The 22,756-nt window shown below is 48.0% G+C and overlaps 1 protein-coding gene across 3 annotated transcripts in view; it reads right to left on the reverse strand.

Moving 5' to 3' along the window:
• The window catches only part of LOC118287802 (PH and SEC7 domain-containing protein 1-like), a 57,674-nt gene that overhangs the window by 29,248 nt on the left and 5,670 nt on the right, over positions 1 to 22,756 (reverse strand). Inside the window, exons 1-8 of one of the 3 annotated variants that reach the window (XM_035613368.2) lie at positions 20,983 to 21,075; positions 12,120 to 14,610; positions 10,987 to 11,104; positions 9,863 to 10,418; positions 9,108 to 9,575; positions 3,514 to 3,708; positions 1,586 to 1,666; positions 316 to 428 (exon numbers count right to left, since the gene is read on the reverse strand). In XM_035613368.2, coding sequence (XP_035469261.2) covers positions 316 to 428; positions 1,586 to 1,666; positions 3,514 to 3,708; positions 9,108 to 9,575; positions 9,863 to 10,418; positions 10,987 to 11,104; positions 12,120 to 14,339 — 3,751 coding nt within the window. In that variant the 5' untranslated portion in view covers positions 14,340 to 14,610; positions 20,983 to 21,075. Of the gene's footprint in view, positions 1 to 315; positions 429 to 1,585; positions 1,667 to 3,513; positions 3,709 to 5,691; positions 5,919 to 9,107; positions 9,576 to 9,862; positions 10,419 to 10,986; positions 11,105 to 12,119; positions 14,611 to 20,982; positions 21,076 to 22,756 lie in introns of those variants that run through there. The other 2 variants (XM_035613367.2, XM_035613369.2) reach the window with 2 other exon arrangements.

The raw sequence follows: 22,756 nt of genomic DNA on the forward strand, positions 1-22,756 counted from the left end.
TGTGCTATAATGAAATGACATGATTATTATGTCTCTTTTTTAAAATTGTATTACTATTTTAAATTGTGGGGTTTTTTTATAGCTTTTTCCAAAAAATCGCGAATTTCTGTTTTGCAGGGTTGTTGCATAAATATTTTAATTGAATGTACATTATTCAATGTTTAATGTGTGTAAGTCACTGTCCAGGACTTAATTATGTATAACACATTATTTATGACATTGTGGCATTATTAAAAAAAGCCATTGGAATGACGAGCCGACTCAGAGCTCAGAGCTCCAGGATGTAAAACCCCTGAGGAGGAAGAAGCTTCTCACCCTCCGACGGCAGGACGTTCGGGTTGCAGTCCAAGTAACGCCTGGAAAAGTGTGACAGCACCCGCTCCCTCTCCTGAGTCTCCCCCATCAGGGCGAACTGCCGGAGGAACGTCCTGCAGCCGAAACACACAAGGACGGTCACATATCCAACCACATACTGTACTCATCCATCACTGAGGAACACGGCCTGCTTTGCATTGTAAAAGTAATATATCAATATAGAAATCCTCAAAATACAACAATCTATTTTATCTTCAGCCATTTGATGCGTTTGTTGTTGAATTGAAATACATTTTTGTATTTTCTTTTCTTTTTTTTGTCAGGAATTAAAGTAGCCGACAATCATTTTCATGTCATCAAACGTAATCAGTTGCCAGATATTCGTTATGTATTGTATTTTTGACATGCATTTAGATTTATCTGAAATCTGTACTTGTTACTACTAAATATTTGAATTTGAAAACCAACAAGATCATCATCAGTAATAATAATCCACTGGTTTAATATACAGTGTGTAAGACTACAATACAATGTGACATATTGAGAACTGTTACATTTAGTCTCAACATTTTGCTGATCATACATCTGTACTTTTACAGATTCATGAATGCAGGACTATTTAGTAGTATTTCTACACTGTAGTATTACTACTTTACTGCTTTTACTTAAATACAGTAAGGGGTCTCTGTACTCCTGCCCTTACTGTTAGTAACTGCTTATTAACAGGTGAAAAAAGCAGATTCCTCTGCAAATCACCGCATTTAAAATCCATTTAAATGAGCCGAGCTGTAAAAATGAGGCTGCAGGGTGCACGCTCAGTATAACCGATATCTGAATAAACAAAACGAATACAGCGTGAACCTGCTAAACGCCGAGTGCATGCAATTACTCAGATACTGTACAAGCCGTCACTGTACGTGCAGGGCCCGCGCTGCCCTCTAGAGGGCAGTGTTTGACAGTGGAGAGCAGCGTTAAATAGATTAGAGATTAAATAAAAGCAACACAGACACATTAGAACCATGTGAGGTGACAAAAACACACACAAAAACACACAATTTACAAAAAAATAAATACATATATAATTTTTTCCCCCTTTTGAAAAAACAAATCCTGGTTATTTGACATTTTGAAAGTCTGTAACATTAAGTTGAGTGATAAACAAGCTATTTTAACTGTCTTGTCTTCACTTCACATATGAAATACATTAAATATGTACAGTACAATATGTATTGGGTATCTTAATTTCCTGTGAGTTCGTCTGAGTTCTCACCGCAGAGCTTGGTCGAGAGCGAGGCCTGTGAAGTTGAAGAAACTCAGATACTCCTCCGCTACCATGCGGCTGAAGTCATTGCTGGAGACAGACGGATATGAAACAACATAAAAGGAGGAAAATATACATTTTGAATAAAAAGCAAAAGCAAAACAACAGAACACTCCAGAAACAATAACAGCACAAAATGTGGATAAGACGTTCGACTGTGACGCCTCTTCCTCAGTTCAGTGCAGGGCCTCAGCTCGGGGCTGTCAGTCACAGTCGGCACGAGATGCAGACCGGAGGCGATGGAAGAGAAAGAAAAAAGCGAGAACAAGGAGCGGAGAAAAGAGGAGGAGATTCCCAGGGTGCAACTGTCAGAGAAGGGAGGAAACCCTTTCATCCCAAATTCTTTCTCATCAGCTCGAGCGAGCGAGCGTCCGACAGACTGACGGAGCTGCACTTCACAGATCCACTACAACACCACGACGCTGCACTTTGTCGGCAGAATTCAAAGTGATGTTGAGTAAAGGCAAAGGAAACTGCCCGATGTGCACTGGTCCTGACGGATCCGCTGAAACATGCTAAGAGTTTTTAACATGTAACTTACAGTACAGTTCAGAGACTTTTTCATTTTGGTTTAGAGGGACAGTTATAGAGCTTCTTACGGTTTATATATTCACCAATACTGTGCAATTTATTTATTTTTATTGTATATTTTGCAATATTTTCTACTATTTTCTTCTTTTCCATGACGCCTTTGTGTCATATCATATCATATCGTACCATACCGTATCGTATCGTATCGTATCGTATCGTATCGTAACGGATCGTATCATAACGTATCGTATCGCATCATCTCGTTACGTACCTTATCGTACCGTAACGTATCGTATCATAACGTATCGTATCATAACGTATCGTATCATAACATTTCATTTCATAACGTATCGTATCGTATCGTATCGTATCATAACGTATCGTAACATTACGTATCGTATCATACCGTAACGTATCATATTGCATCGAATCGTACTGTATCGTATCGTAACGTAAAGTATCGTATCGTAACGTATCGTAACAAATCGTATCGTATTGTATCGTATGGTATCATAACGTATGGTATCATAACATATGGTATCATAACATAACGTATCGTATCGTACCGTATGGTAACGTAAAGTATTGTATCGTATGGTATCATAACGTATGGTATCATAACGTATCGTATCGTATCGTATCATAACATATCGTACCGTATCGTATCGTATCATAACATATCGTACCGTATCGTATCGTATCGTATCGTATCATAACGTATCGTATCGTATCATAACATATCGTACCGTATCGTATCGTATCGTATCGTATCGTATCATAACCTATCGTATCATATCGTATCGTATCGTATCGTAACGTAACGTATCGTATCATAAAATATCGTATCGTATCGTATCATAACGTATCGTATCGTAACGTAACATATCGTATTATAAAATATCGTATCGTATCGTATCGTATCATAACATATTGTATCGTATCTTTGCAACAGCAGCAGACGTATGTTTGTATCACTATTAATAACTTCATAATTGTGGTATTTGCCATAGGGTTGAAGAACTGTGACCTTTTTATTTTTGGACTGGGGAGCCTGCTATTGGGTTTTAATTTTATTTATTCATTAATCTCTCACATTCATTTTATGCTGCTTATCCAGGTTGTGTTTAAGGGTATTATTGTGAATTACTGTAATATACGACAAAGAAGAACTGACAAGAACATGACACAACTGTCAGCAATTTCATAAACTTGGTAAATTATGATGATTAATGCTGTGATTTGGCTGGTTTCACCAGGAAGTGTGTTAAATTAAATTGGTTGACAGGTGGTTACTGGGGCTTTTGGGGGAATGGAGGTGAGATGCATATATCACGACGCCGGCTCACTTCTTGCTGAGGTGGCGCGCCACGTCCGACTTCCTGAAGCCGTCCAAGTTGAAGAGGCGCTTGGCGAGGCGTCTGGCGGCGGCCACGTCGGCCCGGTGGCTGCCGTTGGTGAGGGTATCGCTGGTGCTCAGACCCAGCCGGTCGCTGAGGTCCTGGTCCAGCTCCGAGTCCGTCGCCAGGCGGGCCTTGTCCCTGCTGAGAGACGGGCGGAAACAAGGAGCGATTAACGTCCGATACACATGGAGGGATGGGAAGGGATTTGGTAAAGGAGGAGGAAAATGGGAAGTGGAGAACAACTGAAATATACAGTATACTGTACATGGATTGGTAAATACTTGATAAGGCGAGAGAGGGAGCGTTCAAAGGAAGAACAATAACACTAACATCTGATCAATGCAGCAACAGAACAGTGAAATACATGAGAGCAAGAATGAAACAGAAAGGCTGATCAAGAGAAAGAGGATTCAAAGACATGGATGATGAACAGTCATGAATGGGGGGGGGGGGGGCAGTCGTAAACAAGCCTGCGTTCACAATGATTTAGTGTAACAGAATGTATGCAAATCGTTTGGCAGGATTCTGCTCTTTGATAACTGCGTTCGACATCTCTGTTTTTCTTTTTTCTCCAGCTCCACGGCTTTTCTGGTTGTCGCTCCCCAATCAAGCCACTTCAAAGCATTGGCCAGTTCACAAGTACAGAACTTATTACACATCGGAAAGAGAGAGAAACAGAACATCGAGGTCTCTGGGTTCATTCACTTAAAATTCGGCGCGATGACGTTGACGTTGACTCGCCGCCGCCGCCGCCGGGAGCTGTGTGACCCGCTGGTGTCACGCCAGGCCCGGCCACGGCGAAACAATGAGGGTCCACCAGCGGAGAGCTGGGTTCTGAAAGGCAAAGACTTCCTCGTCAAGCCGAGCCCGTGGTGGGATTTCCCAGCACGAGGAACAAGCGATGAAAACCCACAGAACCACGGCTCTGCTTTGCACGTTTACAAAATCCTTATGCGGTTGATGTCGTGCCGTTACCGCAGAGCGGCAGGATTCAGACGCTTTAAGACCTTTGGATTCTGCACGAAGGAGCAGACCGCTTTTCTACTTTCTACAATAGAGACACAAACAATAACAGAAATCCAGTTATCCAGACTGATAACTGGATTCACTCCATCCTCACCTTCTCACCTCCCACTGCTGCTACGACGTTTTTCTCCAACCAAATCAAAAAGCTTCACTTTGGAGCATCATCAAGCTCTCGGGACTGTTCCCTGTTTCCCAGTAGGGGGCGCTGTGATGACCAGGCGTGACATTTATCATGTAGTTGGGCGACACCTTTTTGTGGAAATTCACAGTCTATTCACAACGAAGCATCGGCAGAGTTTGGTTTTTTTAGGATACATCACCATGGGAACCATGAATGTTTGTGCCGAACCATCAAGAAGGCGTTGAGATATTTTCACAGGAGAAATGTAAATCAGTGCAGAATGACACGATCAAGAATCAGCATCCTCTTATGAAATAACTGCAAATTTTTGCATTTATTCTGTGGAGATATATATATATATATATATGTATATATATATATATATATATATATATATGTACATCCAGTGTAAACATTACTATGCAAAGGCTTCAGATGTTCAGATTCTTGTAGTCTGCTACTGATTCAAAACTCAAACACAGGCGGAGAGTCTGTACATATATAAAACATCTATCTTCAGAGTCCTGCAGCAGATAGTTCCGGTCGCCACAGATTCCTGATCCCAACCTCATGTGGTCACATGACGACAAGATGCTCTGAACAACTTCCTGCCGATGTACTGAGGAGGAACTGCTGCTGACAACTATTCATGACACTATTTCTTTTTTCAACTTTTAGAGCCTAAAGATGAGGTGATAGAAAACACAGGTTCATCAGGATTCAACCTCTGGCGACCATGAATCTCTGTTCTCTCAGAGACATTTCCTGCCAGCAAAGGGTCTGTGGATATGAGAGCTGAGCAAACAGAGAACTCAACGTGAATTCCAGAGGGTTTCTGGTTTCAGGAGTGGTTCATAGTTTCTTCCCACAACAACAAATATGTCCTCTGCATCCATGAAAACCGTCAGTAAAAGTGAACAATATCCCTTCAGGTGTAATATAAAACCCTGTTAGATGCAGACACAGGCTCCACCTACCTGTGGCACGACCGCCTGATTGTCAAATACCGCTCCTCTCCAACTATTGACGAGCCCTGACAGCAGAAGACCGACGGCGACCTCGCAGCCGTCCCCTGACCGCCGCCGCCGCCACCTCGCCTGTGGCCGCTGCCTCCTCTCCTCCTGGAGTCGTACCCCGAACGCATCGCGGTGGGTTCACCTGACGCGGTGGGTTCACCTGACGCAGAGGGCCACCTGACGCAGCGGGTCACCTGACGCAGCGGGCCACCTGACGCAGAGGGTCACCTGACGCAGAGGGTCACCTGACGCAGAGGGTCACCTGACGCGGTGGGTTCACCTGACGCAGAGGGCCACCTGACGCAGAGGGCCACCTGACGCAGCGGGCCACCTGACGCAGCGGGCCACCTGACGCAGAGGGTCACCTGACGCAGAGGGCCACCTGACGCAGAGGGTCACCTGACGCAGAGGGCCACCTGACGCAGAGGGCCACCTGACGCAGAGGGTCACCTGACGCAGAGGGCCACCTGACGCAGCGGGCCACCTGACGCAGCGGGCCACCTGACGCAGCGGGCCACCTGACGCAGAGGGTCACCTGACGCAGAGGGTCACCTGACGCAGAGGGTCACCTGCAGCCGCTCCCGAAGGGGCCGACGAGGCTCCGGCAGAGTTCCTAGGCTTGGTGTGGAGTCGGACTGAGACCTCGTGTGATTCTCGCTCCTCGCCACTTTCTCACTCTCCCTCTGTGTTTGCTGTCATCTGAGCCTCACAGTCAGAATCCAACCCGCCCCCCTCCCAAAAGTGAAAGAGCCGTTTTTCCCCCCACCTCCCTCTGCTTTTCCGTCTCTATCCGTTTTCTCCCTCTGGGTGTATTTGCTGTTGTTTCTGTTCCGTCTTTTCACTCCCTCGCTCTCCCTCCCTGCTCCACTGTGTAAACTCTCCCTGTCCCCCGCTGACCTTGGATTCAACGCATGGCATGAAACTCGGCTTGTCTGTTCCCTGAAAAAAATTCCCTACCCCTCCCTTGTCTCTCTCTCTCTCTCTCTCTCTGTCTCTCTCTCTCTCTCTCTCTGTCTCTCTCTCTCTCTCTCTCTCTGTGTCTCTCTCTCTCTCTCTCTCTCTCTCTCTCTCTCTCTCTCTCTCTGTCTCTCTCTCTCTCTCTCTCTCTCTGTCTCTCTCTCTCTATTCTCCATTCATTCCTGCATCTCCAATTACACTCCCTCAGTGTGTCCGTCCCGTCTCGTCCACCTTGTTTGCGGTGTGTGCGTCAAGCACACCTTCAGAGAGGGACAACAAGGCCACGAGGTGTCGGGTTTAAACTCCACATCCGCTGGGTGTGTTCCCTCTAAACTGTTTCCTCAACAACCAGGGGACAGAATCGTCTGAGGCCTTTTGTCGAGTGTGTTTACAGTACATACAGTACGCTGCAGCAGTACGTGTGCTCATAGTCACAGGATTAAAAACCGGGCCCGGTTGAGGCTCCGCCACCTGTTGGCATTGTCTGGTCAAGGGCCCGAGAGGTCCTGAGAGAACTCCCTGAGAGCCGGCCTCTGCCCCCTCTCAGTCGACTGGGCAGCGCCGCACAATGAGCCACTGTCTGGCGGCGCAGAGCATCTGAAAGCGGGACGTTGTGGAGGGGAGGGGGGAGGGCGAGGGGAGGGGGAGGGGGAGGGGGGAGGCAGGAGAGTGAAATTCCAACTTTTATCAAAGTATGGACCGGCCCTTTGGAAATATTTCTACTCCTGGATTCCACGGCTCCTGGGGCTGCTCGCGGAAAGTGCGATATGAATCAGCACAGAGCAAACATTTACCTCGGTGTGATTCGGTTCTCAGGTAAAGAGTTTCATGAGTGGAGGAAAAGAAAAGAAGACAAAACTAAAGTGTGTGTTTATGCATTTAAAAACTATGAAAAATAAAGCTTCAAGAGGATATTTGTACATGAACCAGCTGATACTTGACTCTGCATTCCTCTTTGACACACACACACACACACACAAACACGTACACACACGCACACACACACACACACACGTATACACACACACACGTACACACACACGTATACACACGCACACACACCTCTGTTATCCACCTGCATTAGTTTCACTTAAATTGAAAAAACCCACACTGCAGCCTCATCTCTGTCCTCTTGCGCCATCTAGTGGTCAGAACAACAAGGTGACCCGGTGCAGAGACTCTACCTCTGCAGTGCTGTCACACTAAGTTAAGTGTGACGTTCACAAAGCCAGTCCAGCTCTCTCTCACACACACACACACACACACACACACACACACACACACACACACACACACACACACACACACACACACACACACACACACACACACACACACACAGAGAGAGAGAGACACACACACACACAGAGACACACACAGAGACACACACAGAGACACACACAGAGACACACACAGAGACACACACAGAGACACACACACACACACACACACACACACACACACACACTGCTGTGCTACATTTCTCCCGTCGTCATGTGCTGTGTGTATCGTGCAGTGAGGAGGACGAGACGCGGTTTCAAGAAATCTCTGCTGTTTTTGCTGTGAAGTTATAAAAAAAATACTGAACCCAGAATTAGGGGCGAATGGATGCTTGGTATAAATGACCCCTCCTGAAGAGAAGGTGGGAGTCTCTGGGAATGAGGGAGTCAAGGTGAATGCCTCATTGCTGCAGCAGCCATCTGCCAACACACACACACACACACACACACACACACAGGGTACGAATTTTATATACACACCCACTACAAAACGCCTACAGGTGCATGACACACATAACAGTGAAGGAAACATGCACCGATAGGTTCACGTACACACATAAACACACACACACACACACACACTGTCAGACAGCAGAGTGACCACAGGGAGCCTGCCAGCGACCTTCACTTCACCCAGCTACTTTCGCAGCAGCACTGCAGCACTGCTCTGTGCGACACACACACACACACACACACACACACACACACACACACACACACACACACACACACACACACACACACACACACACACACACACACACACACACACACACACACACACACACACACACACACAGTTTCATCCGTCTGGGGGCCGACAACAGTCCATTAACAGGTTTCTGTCCTCAGAGATGAAGGAACATCGAAACCCTGCAGCTTGTACCTGCTCATGATCTTTTGTGCGTCGCTGTTGTCGTGTCAACAGTTCATGAGCCTGACGACACAAACCACGACACAACTGGAGCCTGCGCATGTAATAACAAAGACAAAGACCTTACCAAGACCGTAGGATCATATCAAATGAAAGAAAGAGTTGGAGTAGATGGTGGAGACCAAATCAGAGCTAAGAGGTGAGTGAATGTGACTTCAAATGGATCATACACGTGTCAGACGTTGTTGCACTACTCGCTAACTCACCTCGGCAAAGAGAAGGACGGGTTGCTGTACCAGCTGCTCCCCAGCTCCGCACACTCCCGTCCCCTGGGCGGCGTGTCGTCCGAGCCGCTGCTCAGCCTCTCGCTCGACGGGGCTCTGGTGGCGTCCGAGTCCCCGGTCACGGTGAAGATGGAGTCGGAGACGCTGGGCCTCTCGTCGTGCGCCAGCGGGGCGAAGCTGAGCTGGACGATCTGCCTGGCGCTCTGGCAGACCAGCCCGTGGATGGCAGGGGTCAGTGTGGGCAGGTCGAAGGTCAGGACGGTTTGGGTGCTGGAGGTCAGCAGCTCCTCGCTGTCCAGGCTGTTGTACGACGTCCCCTTGGCCCGGTGCGACTCCATGATGCTCTCAAAGTGGCGGCTGAAGGTGTCCTCTGCAGCACAGCGGGGGCCCGGGACCAAAATGGGGGATTTGAGGGCCGGGTGGTGGTTGTCGAAGAACGTTTCCGTCGTTCTGGACGGAGAGGGGGGTTTTAGTGAAAAATCTTCATAGAGAGAAGATTAAATGTGTGTTTGACGAGGGAAAACATCTAGAACAAGGAACTACAACTGCATGTTTAATAAAGAAGGGTGTGCTGAGTTGTGACGTACGTTAGATTAGTGTGTAATTAATGCATAACCCACAAAAATAGGTTATGGGTTAGATCTAAATTCAGATCTAAAAATAGGTCAGGGGGAAAATCCTACTTCACCAGTGTGTTGTTGTATTTGTGCGTTAACAGGCTTGTGTTTGGTGTTCACCTCTTCAGAAGGTGTCCGAACACCTCCGGCTCCTCCTGAGCTGCAAACTGCTGCTTCCTGTTGTCTCCCTGCATCCTCACACTGGCCCAGCTCACCATTTCTTCCTCCTCCTCCTCCTCCTCCTCCTCCTCATCCTCCTCCTCCTTCGTCCCCCTCCCGCCTCTTCTGTCCTCTGCCTCCTCCCCGTCTGTCCTCCCATATGCCAGACCCCCCAGAGGGCTGCTGCCCGTCCCCGAGGTGCCCTGCACACTGCGGTTGCTGCCGAACGCAGAGTCGCCGTCGTCCTGCTCGGCGAGCAGCAGCTCGTCGATGTCCGTCTCGCGGTAGCAGCGGAGCGGGACGGCGTCCAGGTCGGTCTCCGAGTACTTGAGCGTCCGGCGAATGATGCCGGTTTTGGGTGACGTCCCGATGGCGGCCGGGGGAGGGGTCACCAGCTCGACCTCAACGTGCTGCACCGCGTGATTGGCAGAGAGCAGAGGCAGGGAGGAAGGGGGAGTCGGCGTGGGAGACTCACTGGAGTTGCCACTGGGGGGAGCTGTGGAGTTTTCCAGGGAATCTGAAAAGGAAGAAAATGAAACGAATATCATTGTAATGTATCTAATGTAATGTTCCATGTGATCAAAAAGTTTTTTTTAGTATCGAGTTTTAAAAATTCATCGGTACCAGAAGTCACCAATGAAAGTGTGGTCACATTTGTAATCTTGTAAATTTACGGATTAATCTGATATTTAACTTTGAGAATGCACATACACAACTAAATATGGAATTCTATAAGAAACTATTCTGATAAAACAATTCAAATGTTTAAAAAAAAAATTTTATTTGTGATTATTGTTACTCCTGGAGAGGTTAAGACAACATTTGAGAAGTTTGACGGCCATTTGTTTATATTCCTCAAAGTAAAAAAGTATTTTTTTTTAAATAAACCAATGTATCTTCACTGGTATTGAGAGATTTCAAACAATATCCATCACAATTAAGGGCACAGAATGAGATATGTCATTAATCTGACTACGTTGTCCAACGCTTAACGGTGTATTTCTCATATCCACATTAAAAAATATCATTAAAGGCGATGATGTGCGGTGATGAGAGAGGAGACTGGGGGTGGGACGCGCTCTCACTCTTCTCCCCCCTGCCAGCAGCCTCCTCGGCGGACGTCCCGAACAAGAACTCCCACTTGGCTCGTGCGATCCTCTGACAGTGGAGCGAGGGCACGGGCACCGCACAGCCGCTGTCCGTCTGAGAGACACACACACACACACAAACACACACAAACACACACACACACACACACACACACACAAACACACACACACACACACACACACACACACAGACACACAGACACACACACACACACACACACACACACACACACACACACACACACACACACACACACACACACACACAAACACACACACACACAAACACACACACACACACACACACACATATACACACACACACACACACACACACACACACACACAAACACACACACACACACACACACACACACACACATACACACACACACACACACACACACACACACACAGAGACATGATAAGGAAAAGTCTGACAATCTGACTTCGAGGCGATCAATCAATACCACTGTGTAAATATGGAGCTCCAGTCAAGACGCAGCTAGCTGTTAGCTTAGCATAAAGACTGGATGCAGGGGGAAACAGCTAGCCTCGCTCTGGCCCCAGTTAAAAAATACATCTAAAGCCGAACTTGGTAACATATAGAGAAAGGTAAAGCTGAGGAAGGAGTTATGCTTCCAATGCTAAGCTACGCTAACAGCCTCTTGTCTAGACTTCCAAACTATGTGCAGGAACACTATTTGGCAATTTAGATTTTTGTTTGTCATAAAATAAATTTAAATTCAACATATTTAACATTTCAATTCAACAACCCCCCTCTGGCGATATAAACAACCTTGGACGTCAGCATTTTTCCGAGAGCTTGGAGTTCACGATTTGTCACGTGTTTGATATATTTTCAATTCAATCGCAATTTTTTTGATACCTCTGAGGAAAATGTTGATATTCTCATAGGCCAAATCTTTTCCCTTGGTCATCGTGCCTTAGCATTTCCTGAATTGCATAAACCGTCTGCTTAACTGTCAGTTAGTATTTGGCGTCAATGTTGCCGTTGCCTGGAAGTGGTGCGACTTGACCTCTAACGCATCAACAATACCATGTGCACGATTTCCCATGCCGTAACCACGAGTTCGCCCGGCACTCACCTGTATTCCTGAGGTGGCAGCACCAGTCTCGTTGCTCTGGTGACTGGACTGGCTGGACTCTGGCGACACACAATCCCTGTCCCCCAGGCTGCCCGTCACCCCGCTGGAGCTCCGCGAGGACGACCCTCCCATCACCCCATTCTGCTCCGCCTCTGGAGGCTCCTCGACCGGCCGCTGGCGAGGCTGCTGCCCTGCCCCATATCCCTCCGCGACATTGCCGTCTCCTTCCTCATCGCAACCCTCATCCTCCTCTGGGGAGTCCAGCACCACCGGCCCCAGAAGCAGGATCTCTCTCCTCCTCTGCTCGGCCCGTTTCTGCTGGGCTGTGGGGCTGAGCGGCCGGCGACGTTGACTCGACTGACCATCGGATTTGTCGTTATGGGAACCGTATCCAGGCTGAGGGCTTGGACTCGGGCTGTTCTCCACATGATTCCCCCACTGCTGCCTGGAAGTCCAGCTGACCGGAGCCTCCTCAACACGTTGATTGATGAAGAGCCTGCGAGCTAGCTCAGTGCAATCCCCTTTCTCAAAACAGCTCGGCTCTCCTCTCTTGTCCAGGCTCGGCGCCCAGGAGTCCCAAGTATACCGTGGGGGCTGACGGCGATGCAGGGTGGGGGTATCTGGTGCTCGGAGCTCAGCTTGGAATAGCCTGGGGTCCCTCACGGGGGAGCAGAACTCCGTGGGAGGGTGAGAGGGACGGAGGATCCTTGACGGAAGGGCGGGTGAACTCTGAGCTGCAGAAAAAACTGAGCTCTGATGCTGGGATTTCTGAAAGCAGTCGTCCTGGTGAGAGTCGTTATTAGTGCAGGAGTTTGTTTCATGTGAATGTGACTGCAAATCAGGCTGGTGAGAGTCTGTGTTGTCAGTTGCTGGCATGAGTTGGTCATTTAAAGGGATGTTCATCTTAAGCATTTGCTTATACTGTTGTGCAATTGGAGGCGAATTGTGAAATTCTCCAGAGATTGAACTGCCTGTGATCTCGCCTAAAGCATTGTGCAATGAGGACCGTCTGGCCTCTGTGAAAATGGAGGATACCTTGGTGGCCTCTTCTGCTAGCCTACGGGCAACTTCAGGGCTGTGAGCTGGAGAGGACGATTTACTGTCGCTCAACTGGTTCAAGCCCCCGACTAAATTATTGCCAAGTTGTAGGATCGCTCCCTGTGGTGAAGTGCTCCTGTTACAGGCCCTGTGAATGTGTCTTTTGGTGGCTGGGCTTCCCAACACAGCTCCCTCCTCCCCTGACCGGTGAAGAGGGCTCTGGGTCTCCACACGGGACCCAGGTCTCGAGTGAGAAGACTGGGAGGATAGCTGGTCTGACGCTGGGCTCCGAGGCAGCCCCCAAATAGCCTGGCTCCTGTCCGCAAAGATGTCTTTGGGGTTTGCGCTGAGGTTTTGACGCTGAACAGGAGACCCAGCCCAGGACTGACAGCGTGGCTGTTGGCTGCAGCGCGAGAATGAGGCGTGCTCAAGTGCATGGGCCAGTTTGATCCTCAGCAGAGGGGAACCAAACTCCTCCACAGCCCTTTGAGTAGCTGCCCTGCCAATGGGGTCTAAGGGTGGTTGGCGAAGGCTGGGAGAGAACGTCTGCTGGGGACTTCCTGGTGACCGGAAAGTCATCTTGGGACTGGAGCTGCACGATGAATTGGGACTCCCAAACCAAATTGGGTCGCTGACACGTTTTTGAATGTGGGCGGGGGTGGATCTTTCCTCTCTCTTCCCTCTCATGCACACAGACGTGCGAGGGCTGCCCACCGTCTTCACATTGGACTTCTCAATGTAACTGAAGGTGACCACAGACCGCTTCGCATCACCGACCTCCCCCTCATTTAACCTCCGACAGTTGGGGGGCGTGTGAGGGACGACCACCTTTCCAGAAGAAGGCAGCACTGGCGACGAGTGGAGGGCAGAGACTCCATCACATGGTAAACCCCTTTTGCAAACCGTCGGTGAGCCGCTGGCTTGTTGGAGGTGAAAGCTAATAGTGTTTCGAGATGGAGACTGGCTGTGTGCGCACTCCTGAACCAGACGATGAGCCGTGGAAGAACTCGTGACTGTCTGGCAGCTCGTCTGGGTCGCTAGCTGAGACAGGAGCTCCGCAGGGCTGTTCCCAACCGAAGAAATCCCCTCTTCGATTTCTCCAAATGCCCCTTTCCCACCATTCTGATCTGGGGCAGGCCTCACTTCCACATACAGATGAAGGACTTTTCCAGACTGGGACATGACCTCCTCTGGGCATGGAATGAGGACAGAGAAACAGAAATGGAGCAGGGACAGTCTGAAACCAGGAGAGCTTCTTTTTGTCCTTTTTCTTCTATTATTTGTCAGTCGGTTGTTTCGTTCTTCTGCCGGTGCTGCATGCCAGTTTATTTATAGACGGTCTTTCTTCTCCCGCCCACAGTGTGTGTGCGTGCAGAGCGGAGACACACGGGGTGGACGGCCAGAGGACTAACGTGCCCGTGGGACACCTCCATCAGCTCCCTATTCTTCATACCTGTGAATGAAAGAAAGGTGGAGTTGTTATCTTTCAGTACTCGCCGATGACGCAAGGTAAAATAAACAAGATATTCCAGCGCTTGTGACGCAATTTGCAAGTGGCGCTGCCAGTTTCTCTGAACACTTCCATCATGTCAGGTTTAATTCTTCCCATTTGTCTGTACACACAAACTGACAGTTAAGAATAAATCCACCAGAATACTCTGTTGGTTCCTTGTCGGACGGTCGAATAGCTCCAGAAACTCCCTCCCCCTACACTTCTCTGATATCAGATTGGAGGGCGGGCTCCAATTTTCCAAAACCGACAATCCGACATTCACGCCCTCTGTTTTGTTCCTCTGACAATTCATGTTAGTTTTCATGGTTAACCGGTGAGTAAACGTCCAAAAATGTGGGTCCAATGACAGCTCTCCAAAAGTGAAGCCAAAACCTCTGGATCGCCCCCTGGTGGCTGGCTGCAGTGTAGCTCATAAACCACGCCCCCTACATGTTAGCAGATGGGGAACATTAAAAAGGTAAAGAAAATCGAAAAAGAAATCGAATTCATTTTTCCCAAGGAAGATAGTTCCTTGGTTGATTTTTTATGTTGCTTGACTCACAAGTAGTCGGGCAGGTTTATCTTAGCTCCCCTCCACGATCACTATTGCGTAGACTAATGACCTCATCACTTCCCCTGGCAGCCTGCGCCCCGTCAACAACATGAACACACGAAAGTGAGGCTGTTTGGCGTGTTCATCGACTCCGAGCTGATGAATAATAGAACTGAAGCTCTGTATCTTTAAGCAGAGTACAACAACACGGCCTCTGCCAAAGGTACAGCCAAGGTGCAGCGGTAGAAGAGGAAAGTGAATTCCGGGGGCGAGGGCCTCGAACAGACGAGTGAGATGGTCACGGTGTAAACAGATGAAGACGTACACAAGCCCTCTCAGGGCCGAGCTGATTGGATTCTGTGTCAGTGCAGCGACTTGGTGCCTGCGGCTGCATGATACAGGTTCTGCTGCTCCTGTGGACACAAAGTTGATGGACTGAGTGACAAAAGCATCGATCAAAGACGCATCAGGAGTCGCCTACGTGTCCCTCGTGCAGATGATTTTCTCCGGGATGAACGTTTGATTGTAGGGAGGCCCGTCGCTGGCTCACTTCCTCCTCCCGCTCCTCTGCTCTCTGACTCGCCGTGGACGAGACCCGGCGCTGACGCTGCTGTAACTGGATCCCCAAACGAAAAACGAATCAATGCTCAGGATTGAGTCAGGGATGGAATCGGCTCAGGGGGTGTGAGGGAGGATAAAGGAGCTCAAAGGAGTCGTGAAACATCTGATTAGCCTGATCTAAAGTTTATTTTGGGGAACAGCAGCGACATGTTGGAATGAGTAACAGCTTATTTAGTCTCCTCACCTGTAAACCCCCCCCCCCCCCCCGCCTCTTCTGTCAAACTAAATCCCCTCGGCGCTCGCTCGACTCAGACGAGCTCAATCCTTTTCCGATCGTCGCCGCGCGGAGCAACTTTCCCCGGCGACCATCACAAACCAACGAGGATGATGACAAATCCTCGGACGGCTGCCAGCAGCGACAGATTGGAGTGGCCTTATGGAAGCAGTGGGAGAGAACACGTGTGTGTGTGTGTGTGTGTGTGTGTGTGTGGAATATCCAAGTTGACAGAACAAAGGGAACTTGTGAGCCGGTTGGCACGCAGGGCGAGCAGCTTCCCTCCTTGACCCCGTCCCATGTTTCTGCCCCTCACTTCAAAGAGACCAAACTCAATCTCAGCCTCGCAAATTCCCCTTTTCTGGCTCTTAATTATTTCACCCAGCTTCTTCTCTGCGTGGACTCTCAGCCCGCCCGACGGCTGTTTGCTGCTCCTTACATACTCAACGGCTAACTGGGGCCTTTTCTATCCATCGTGGACGAGTGCGTTTGGCTTCGTTGACTTAACGTCTCTAATCTCTTTGGCTGCCTCTCCGCTCGTCACACTCACACACCTCCCTCCCTCCCGTCACCTTCACACATCGGAGCTGCTGCTGCCACAGCGACACCCTTCACACAAAGGGCCCTTTGTCCCGGTCGTTGGCGGCTCCTCCGGGGTCCCGTCGTCTGGAGAGGTGAGGGGAGGACGACGACCTGGCTCCTCCCGGTTAAAAAGAAAGAATTCAATTGATTTGTTTTCCTGTCCAAGCTTCTTCGCAGCTCCGAGGTGCGAGGGCGACAGGTCGGACCTCGTTCAGAGGCGGCGTGGGGCCACATCCATTCATCAGCATGTGCCCGGGTGTTTCCTGGAGGACGACCGATAGTCCCTGACACTGAACTCAAGCTGAAGTTGTCCTCCATGTCTGAACAGTCCAGATCTATTTCCAGTACGTCAAACATCTCGGGGGCTTTGATTTGACTGGATCAGACCAAGGAATGAATCCAGTCTAACCTGAACTAGAATCTGGATTTTTCCATCTGCACTGGAAATTCCACCCTTCTCTTCTTCACTAGATTCAATGGAAACATTCTACATTTCTCCTCAATCACTTCAATCAAAATTCAAATTCAAAAGATAGGCTCGTGTCCGATCTGCTTCCTGTAACCCGACACTCCCATCACTCTCCTCCTTCATATACACGACTCCCTCCTCCTTTCACCTTCTCTCTCTCTTTAGCTGCCGTCTGTCCCGCCTGCTCTTTTCTCCCCCGCCCATCAACGTCCGTCTCGTATGATGAAGTAACGGATGAAAAAAGAAGGGGCTCAGATGGAGTTCAGGCTCATCGGCTCTTTCCATGATCGATACCGTCCGCCGCTGTCTTACCCACTTCCTCTCTCCCGGTGGGGACAGAGACGACAAATCATATCTAGTAATAATCCCCGTGGATCCATGGACCAGCTCCGACACATTCAGTGAGCCGGGTCAATCTGAGTACGCCAGGTTCTATCTCCTGCGCTCGTCTGTGATCAGCTTCACCGTTTTATTTCGGCCCAACTCAGGAATTTGTTCTTCTCAGAAAAATAAGCAATTTTCAAATTTGCCACCTCAGGGCCACGTTTACACGGACCAAACGGACAAACACAAGAAATTCTGTACTCGGGGGCAATAAACTGTGCAACAGATAATGAACAACTGTCTCGTCAGAGCAGAATATTAAAAATGATACGAACAATACAACACACAATTTGATTCTGTATCGCGCGCGTAGATGACTTTACACTTCAAATGACTCTAAATGAGACGTTACACTGAAGACGCTGGTGTTGATAAGTTGTTCTTTTCTCTCCTGCTTCCTGCAGCAGTGTTTCCCCGGGTTCTCTGACAGTCGTCCAACTTGGCACCGACTCCGGTGGGCCCGCCGCCGCCGAGCGGGGATTTACAATGGACACAGACCATTAGCACTCGCCACCTGCCGCGCGCCGCCTGATTTACAGGACTTCAACACCTCAATGGCGTGAAGTCGCTAAACTTGGACATTAATCAACGAGGAAACTGCTCTGAGCTCCATCAGCCAACCACCGTACTGTACAGTATCTGTCTACTGCAGAACTATTTATATCATATTCGTGTGGATCCGTGTCGTGCTCCTTTGTATTCATTCTGATGCGGCGTCGGTTATTCGACAAATATGGGACACGAGCCAATTATGTGTGGATTCAGGAATTTCTGCTCCTTAACATTTGCGTTTTTGGATAATTTTCTAGGATATCCAAGGGCATGATACATATTTACGAGACTGATATCTACAGTACGAGTGTGAGATCTGGTGCGGCCTGATTGAATTTTATTTGTGTCAAGTTCTCATTTATTTCTAGCTATTAACTTATTATCATCATTATTTATGACTATTGTACTTTTTGCAGTTTCCTTTTACACGCATGTTGGTTGATATGTGAGTGTGTGTGCGTGCAGGTTTCAGTCTTGTGCATGCGCGCGTGTGTCCGACAGGAAGAGTAGAACATGTGCAGGACGTTTATTTTGTACTGTATTTATCATCATCAATAAATAAAACGTGGACGGAAAGAAGGTGAAGGAGGTGAAACTGAAGTCATAAGTCAATAAATAAAAGAATCCCGGTATCGATGACTCATCTCTGTTGACGCCGTCCTTCGCGGGTCACCGTGCCAACACACACACACACACACACACACACACACACACACACACACACTCTTACTGTGTGTATACACTCCTCGGGGTTCTTGGACAGTTATGAGTGAAATCACACAGGTAATTAAACCCCAGTCATCGTGTGCAGCAGCGGGATATGAATGATGCGTTGGGGGTGGGTTGAGGCTGAGGGGGGGTATCATGCTAATATTAGCTCTCAGCCTGGCGCTGTGCACCAGCAGCTATGATTTCAGCAACATGACAGGTAGTAACACATCGAAGAGCCGGGGACATTGAAGGCGCTCGGTCAGTCGACGGTCGACGAGGGATCGTCACGGAAACGTGCAGCCTCAGATCGTCCACTCACACCGATCGAGGCCGATATCAATCGCTCTTACATGTGATATTAAGATATTAGGGTTACATCATACTGCGTTTGGTGCAGCCGCCTACTCGGGCAAATTCCCAAGAGAAGACATGAGGCCTCGCTGTCACGCCCAAAATACACACACTCACACACACACACACACACACGCACACACACACACACACACACACGCACGCACGCACACACGCACACACACACACGCACGCACACACGCACACACACACACACGCGCCTCAAACTCCCTGAACTTCTGCACTGAGTCATAACGCGCCGAGCGGCGACTTAAGAGGATGAACCGACACTGAAGAGTCGGAGTCGTCTCAGTCGATGCCACTTTGTTTGTGTCTCGCTCCTCTGCAGCGTTTCCTCCTGACGGAGCCGTTCGAAGACGCTCAGACAACAGAGCGTCGACGACTCGTCTGACTCATGCAGAGGCACGAAAAATCGAGCGTGAGGCAATGGAAAAAAAGGACAGAGGCTTATTGGTGGAGAGACGTTCAGTCGGCCTGCACGACTCCTCGTGTCACCTCGACACACGCACGTTTTCAAACCGCAGTAAACAAAGATGGACGACGCGTCTCCACTTCCTCCCGTTGCTCAAACATCTCTGGAACGGGCGCCGCCATCTTTCGCTTTCAATGTTTTTGGGAGCCAGGGTCTGTGGTGACACCAGGGGGCGATCTAGGGGATTTGGCCTCACTCTTGCGCAGCTGTCACGTCGTCCATCTTTACACTCAGTGAGTCAAACAAAAACGAGCACAGCAGCGTTTCCAAAATGTCTCCGACTCCGTGGTCGCGTCGACGCCAGATCCCCACAGACTCCGTGAGACATGTCCGACACCTAAATATAATAATAATAATAATAATAATAATAATAATAATAATAATAATAATAATTTTAAAAAAGAAACCTAAATAGGTGTGTTTTCTGGGAATACAGGAATCCGTTTGAGTTCAATTTGACCCTATATTAGAAACTTGAACACCTGGCTCCTGATTTCTTGAACACCTGGCTCCTGAGGGAATTCGAATCAAAACGATTTTCCACCATCAACATATATTTCAATATATTAGCAAATGAATGCAGATTACAATGAGAGAGTTTCAAAAGCAATGACTTCCGGGGGTGCAAAACGGGAAATGTACAATTACTAAACCGCTGGTAAGTTGACAAGATGTCATCATCAACTTGTCTGCGGACCAATCATTTATCAATTATTAATCATTTTGTCGAGCTTGCAGAAGCAAATCTGTTCAACCAAAGTCGAAACAAAGCTTCTGTGAAGCTGCAATATTTCACATTTCAGTAGTTACACTTGGAAAAGCGACTGAATCCTCAAACCGATCATCAAAATAAGTCATGACGCCACTTTTTTGCTGAAATTCAACAACAATAAGATTTACCAGCCAGCTCCAGTGAGCAGGAGCAGAGAAGTGGCATCGCTGACATTTGAGCTCCTTACACACACACACATGCCCACACACACACACGCTGATTATACAAATACATGCAGTCACACACACTTCACACACTTCACACACACACACACACACACACACACACACACACACCCATCTCAATAACACACACACACACACACACACACGCTGATTATACAAATACATGCAGTCACACACACTTCACACACACACACCACACACACACACACACACACACACACACACACACCCACCCATCTCAATAACACACACACACACCCATCTCAATAACACACACACACACACACACACACACACACACACACACACACACACACACACACACACACCCATCTCAATAACACACACACACACACACACACACACACACACACACACACACACACACACACACACACACACACACACACACACACACACACACCCCTCAGTCACGGCCGCCTCACCCCTGCAGGATTCACACCTCCTCCCACGTGGCTCCTCTCGTCTCATCCATCCCTCTCATCTTCACCTCCTTCCTTCCCCCTCTCTCTCTCTCTCTCTCTCTCTCCCTCTCTCTCTCGAGCAGAGACCTGTCCGACCGGGCCGGCGCGGCGCGGCGCCCCTCCCTCTCCAGCAGCAACGCTCGACGTTCAGCCAATCAGCCGGCTCACATCAGCCCTCCCCTCTCCTCTCACATACATGCTGAGTCAGTGTGGAGCACTGAGCACGGGTGAGGGAGGGAACATGCGAGGCATCGAGGGGCAAAGTGTTTAAAGGCACCGGGCGGCGGCACAACGTCTTCCTGTGGGACTGAAGTGAAATATGATAAACGTAAGTGGAAGATGTGCGAGGATGAAACGTGGACATGTGGTCTGATCCGCAGGCTCCTCCTCCTGGAACAGTTCAGGTGTGAACAGGAGGGAGAGGGACAAGAGGAAGTCCAGCTGGTCACTATACGTTAGAAACAAACATAATTATCATAATAAATATAAAAACACAGATTATAATCACCCCATAAAACATGTCACGTGATACGTTCACAGGAAATTCAGAACTGATCCATTCATCAGATGTAAGGATTGCGTATGTTTCTATGTTTTTTTTTCCGCATTTGCTAAAAATATATAAACATTTAATTTATGGTTTATGATGTGCAAATGATCCAGAACGCCACAAGAATAAATGAATACATAAATAAATATACATAAATGTTTCAGCGATCCAAAATGTACAGTATTTTCCAACAATTTATTTCTTCTCCATGATGATATATTTGATTATATAACAGATGTGTTTAGTTATGTTATCTATATGCCTATCCGTTTATACACAATGCGGCCAAAAGTATGTGGACATTTCGTAAATACGTGTAATACCGTAGAGAGTTTGTAACAAAGTTTTTCCAGGCTGCACGATTCATTTTTGTCCGAGATGCTGGTGCGATTAATATCGTAATATATAACTTAACTTAATGGAACAAAAAAAGCGGCCTTAATTATTGCAGCCTTATTAAATTACTGGTTGAACAAATACGTTGACGTTATTAAAATCCTGATTCCTCTGCAGTTCGAGTGGAGGTCAAAGGTAAAAGTGACGGAGGCAGAGTGAAGCCTCAGACTCAGACATCATCAGGTCAGAGGTCAGAGGTCAGAGGTCAAAGCGACTCACAGACATAAACAGATAGAGACTAAGATAAGAGACAAGCTCCCACTCATACATAAACACATATTTGGTGAAATTGTAGAGTTTTCCGTATCTAACGTATCATTGTTAGTCCGAGAACTACGGACATTCTCCTTCATTAACCACTTGAGATCATGTTGAGTTGATCCCACCGACGCTCGTCCTGCTTCCATAAGCTCTCACAACACTCGACTGGAAACAGACCCGAACAAAAACCACGGCTTCGTCCAACAATGTTTGCTTAAAGAAAATAAAGGGGCAGTACGCGGTTTTCTCCCTTTAAGAAATAAGAGACATGACCCGAGTGGCAAAAATGAGAAATTGAACAATATGATAAGTTGCAGGAGGTAGATTGTATAACTGAAGTAGAGGAGCATTTAAGGTTTGTTTTTATTTATTTTTATTGATAATTCCATAGTTTTATGGCTGCAAGTTGTAGTTGTATGTCTTTGGTCCATTTGAATATAAAATAAATGGACTAAAGTTTCTTTTCTTGATTATTTGATTTATTATGTATTCTATAGAATTTCAGCACTCGATCTTTTCATGGCTTGT

Source organism: Scophthalmus maximus, chromosome 16 (assembly GCF_022379125.1).
Source record: "Scophthalmus maximus strain ysfricsl-2021 chromosome 16, ASM2237912v1, whole genome shotgun sequence".
Classification (NCBI taxonomy): domain Eukaryota; kingdom Metazoa; phylum Chordata; class Actinopteri; order Pleuronectiformes; family Scophthalmidae; genus Scophthalmus; species Scophthalmus maximus.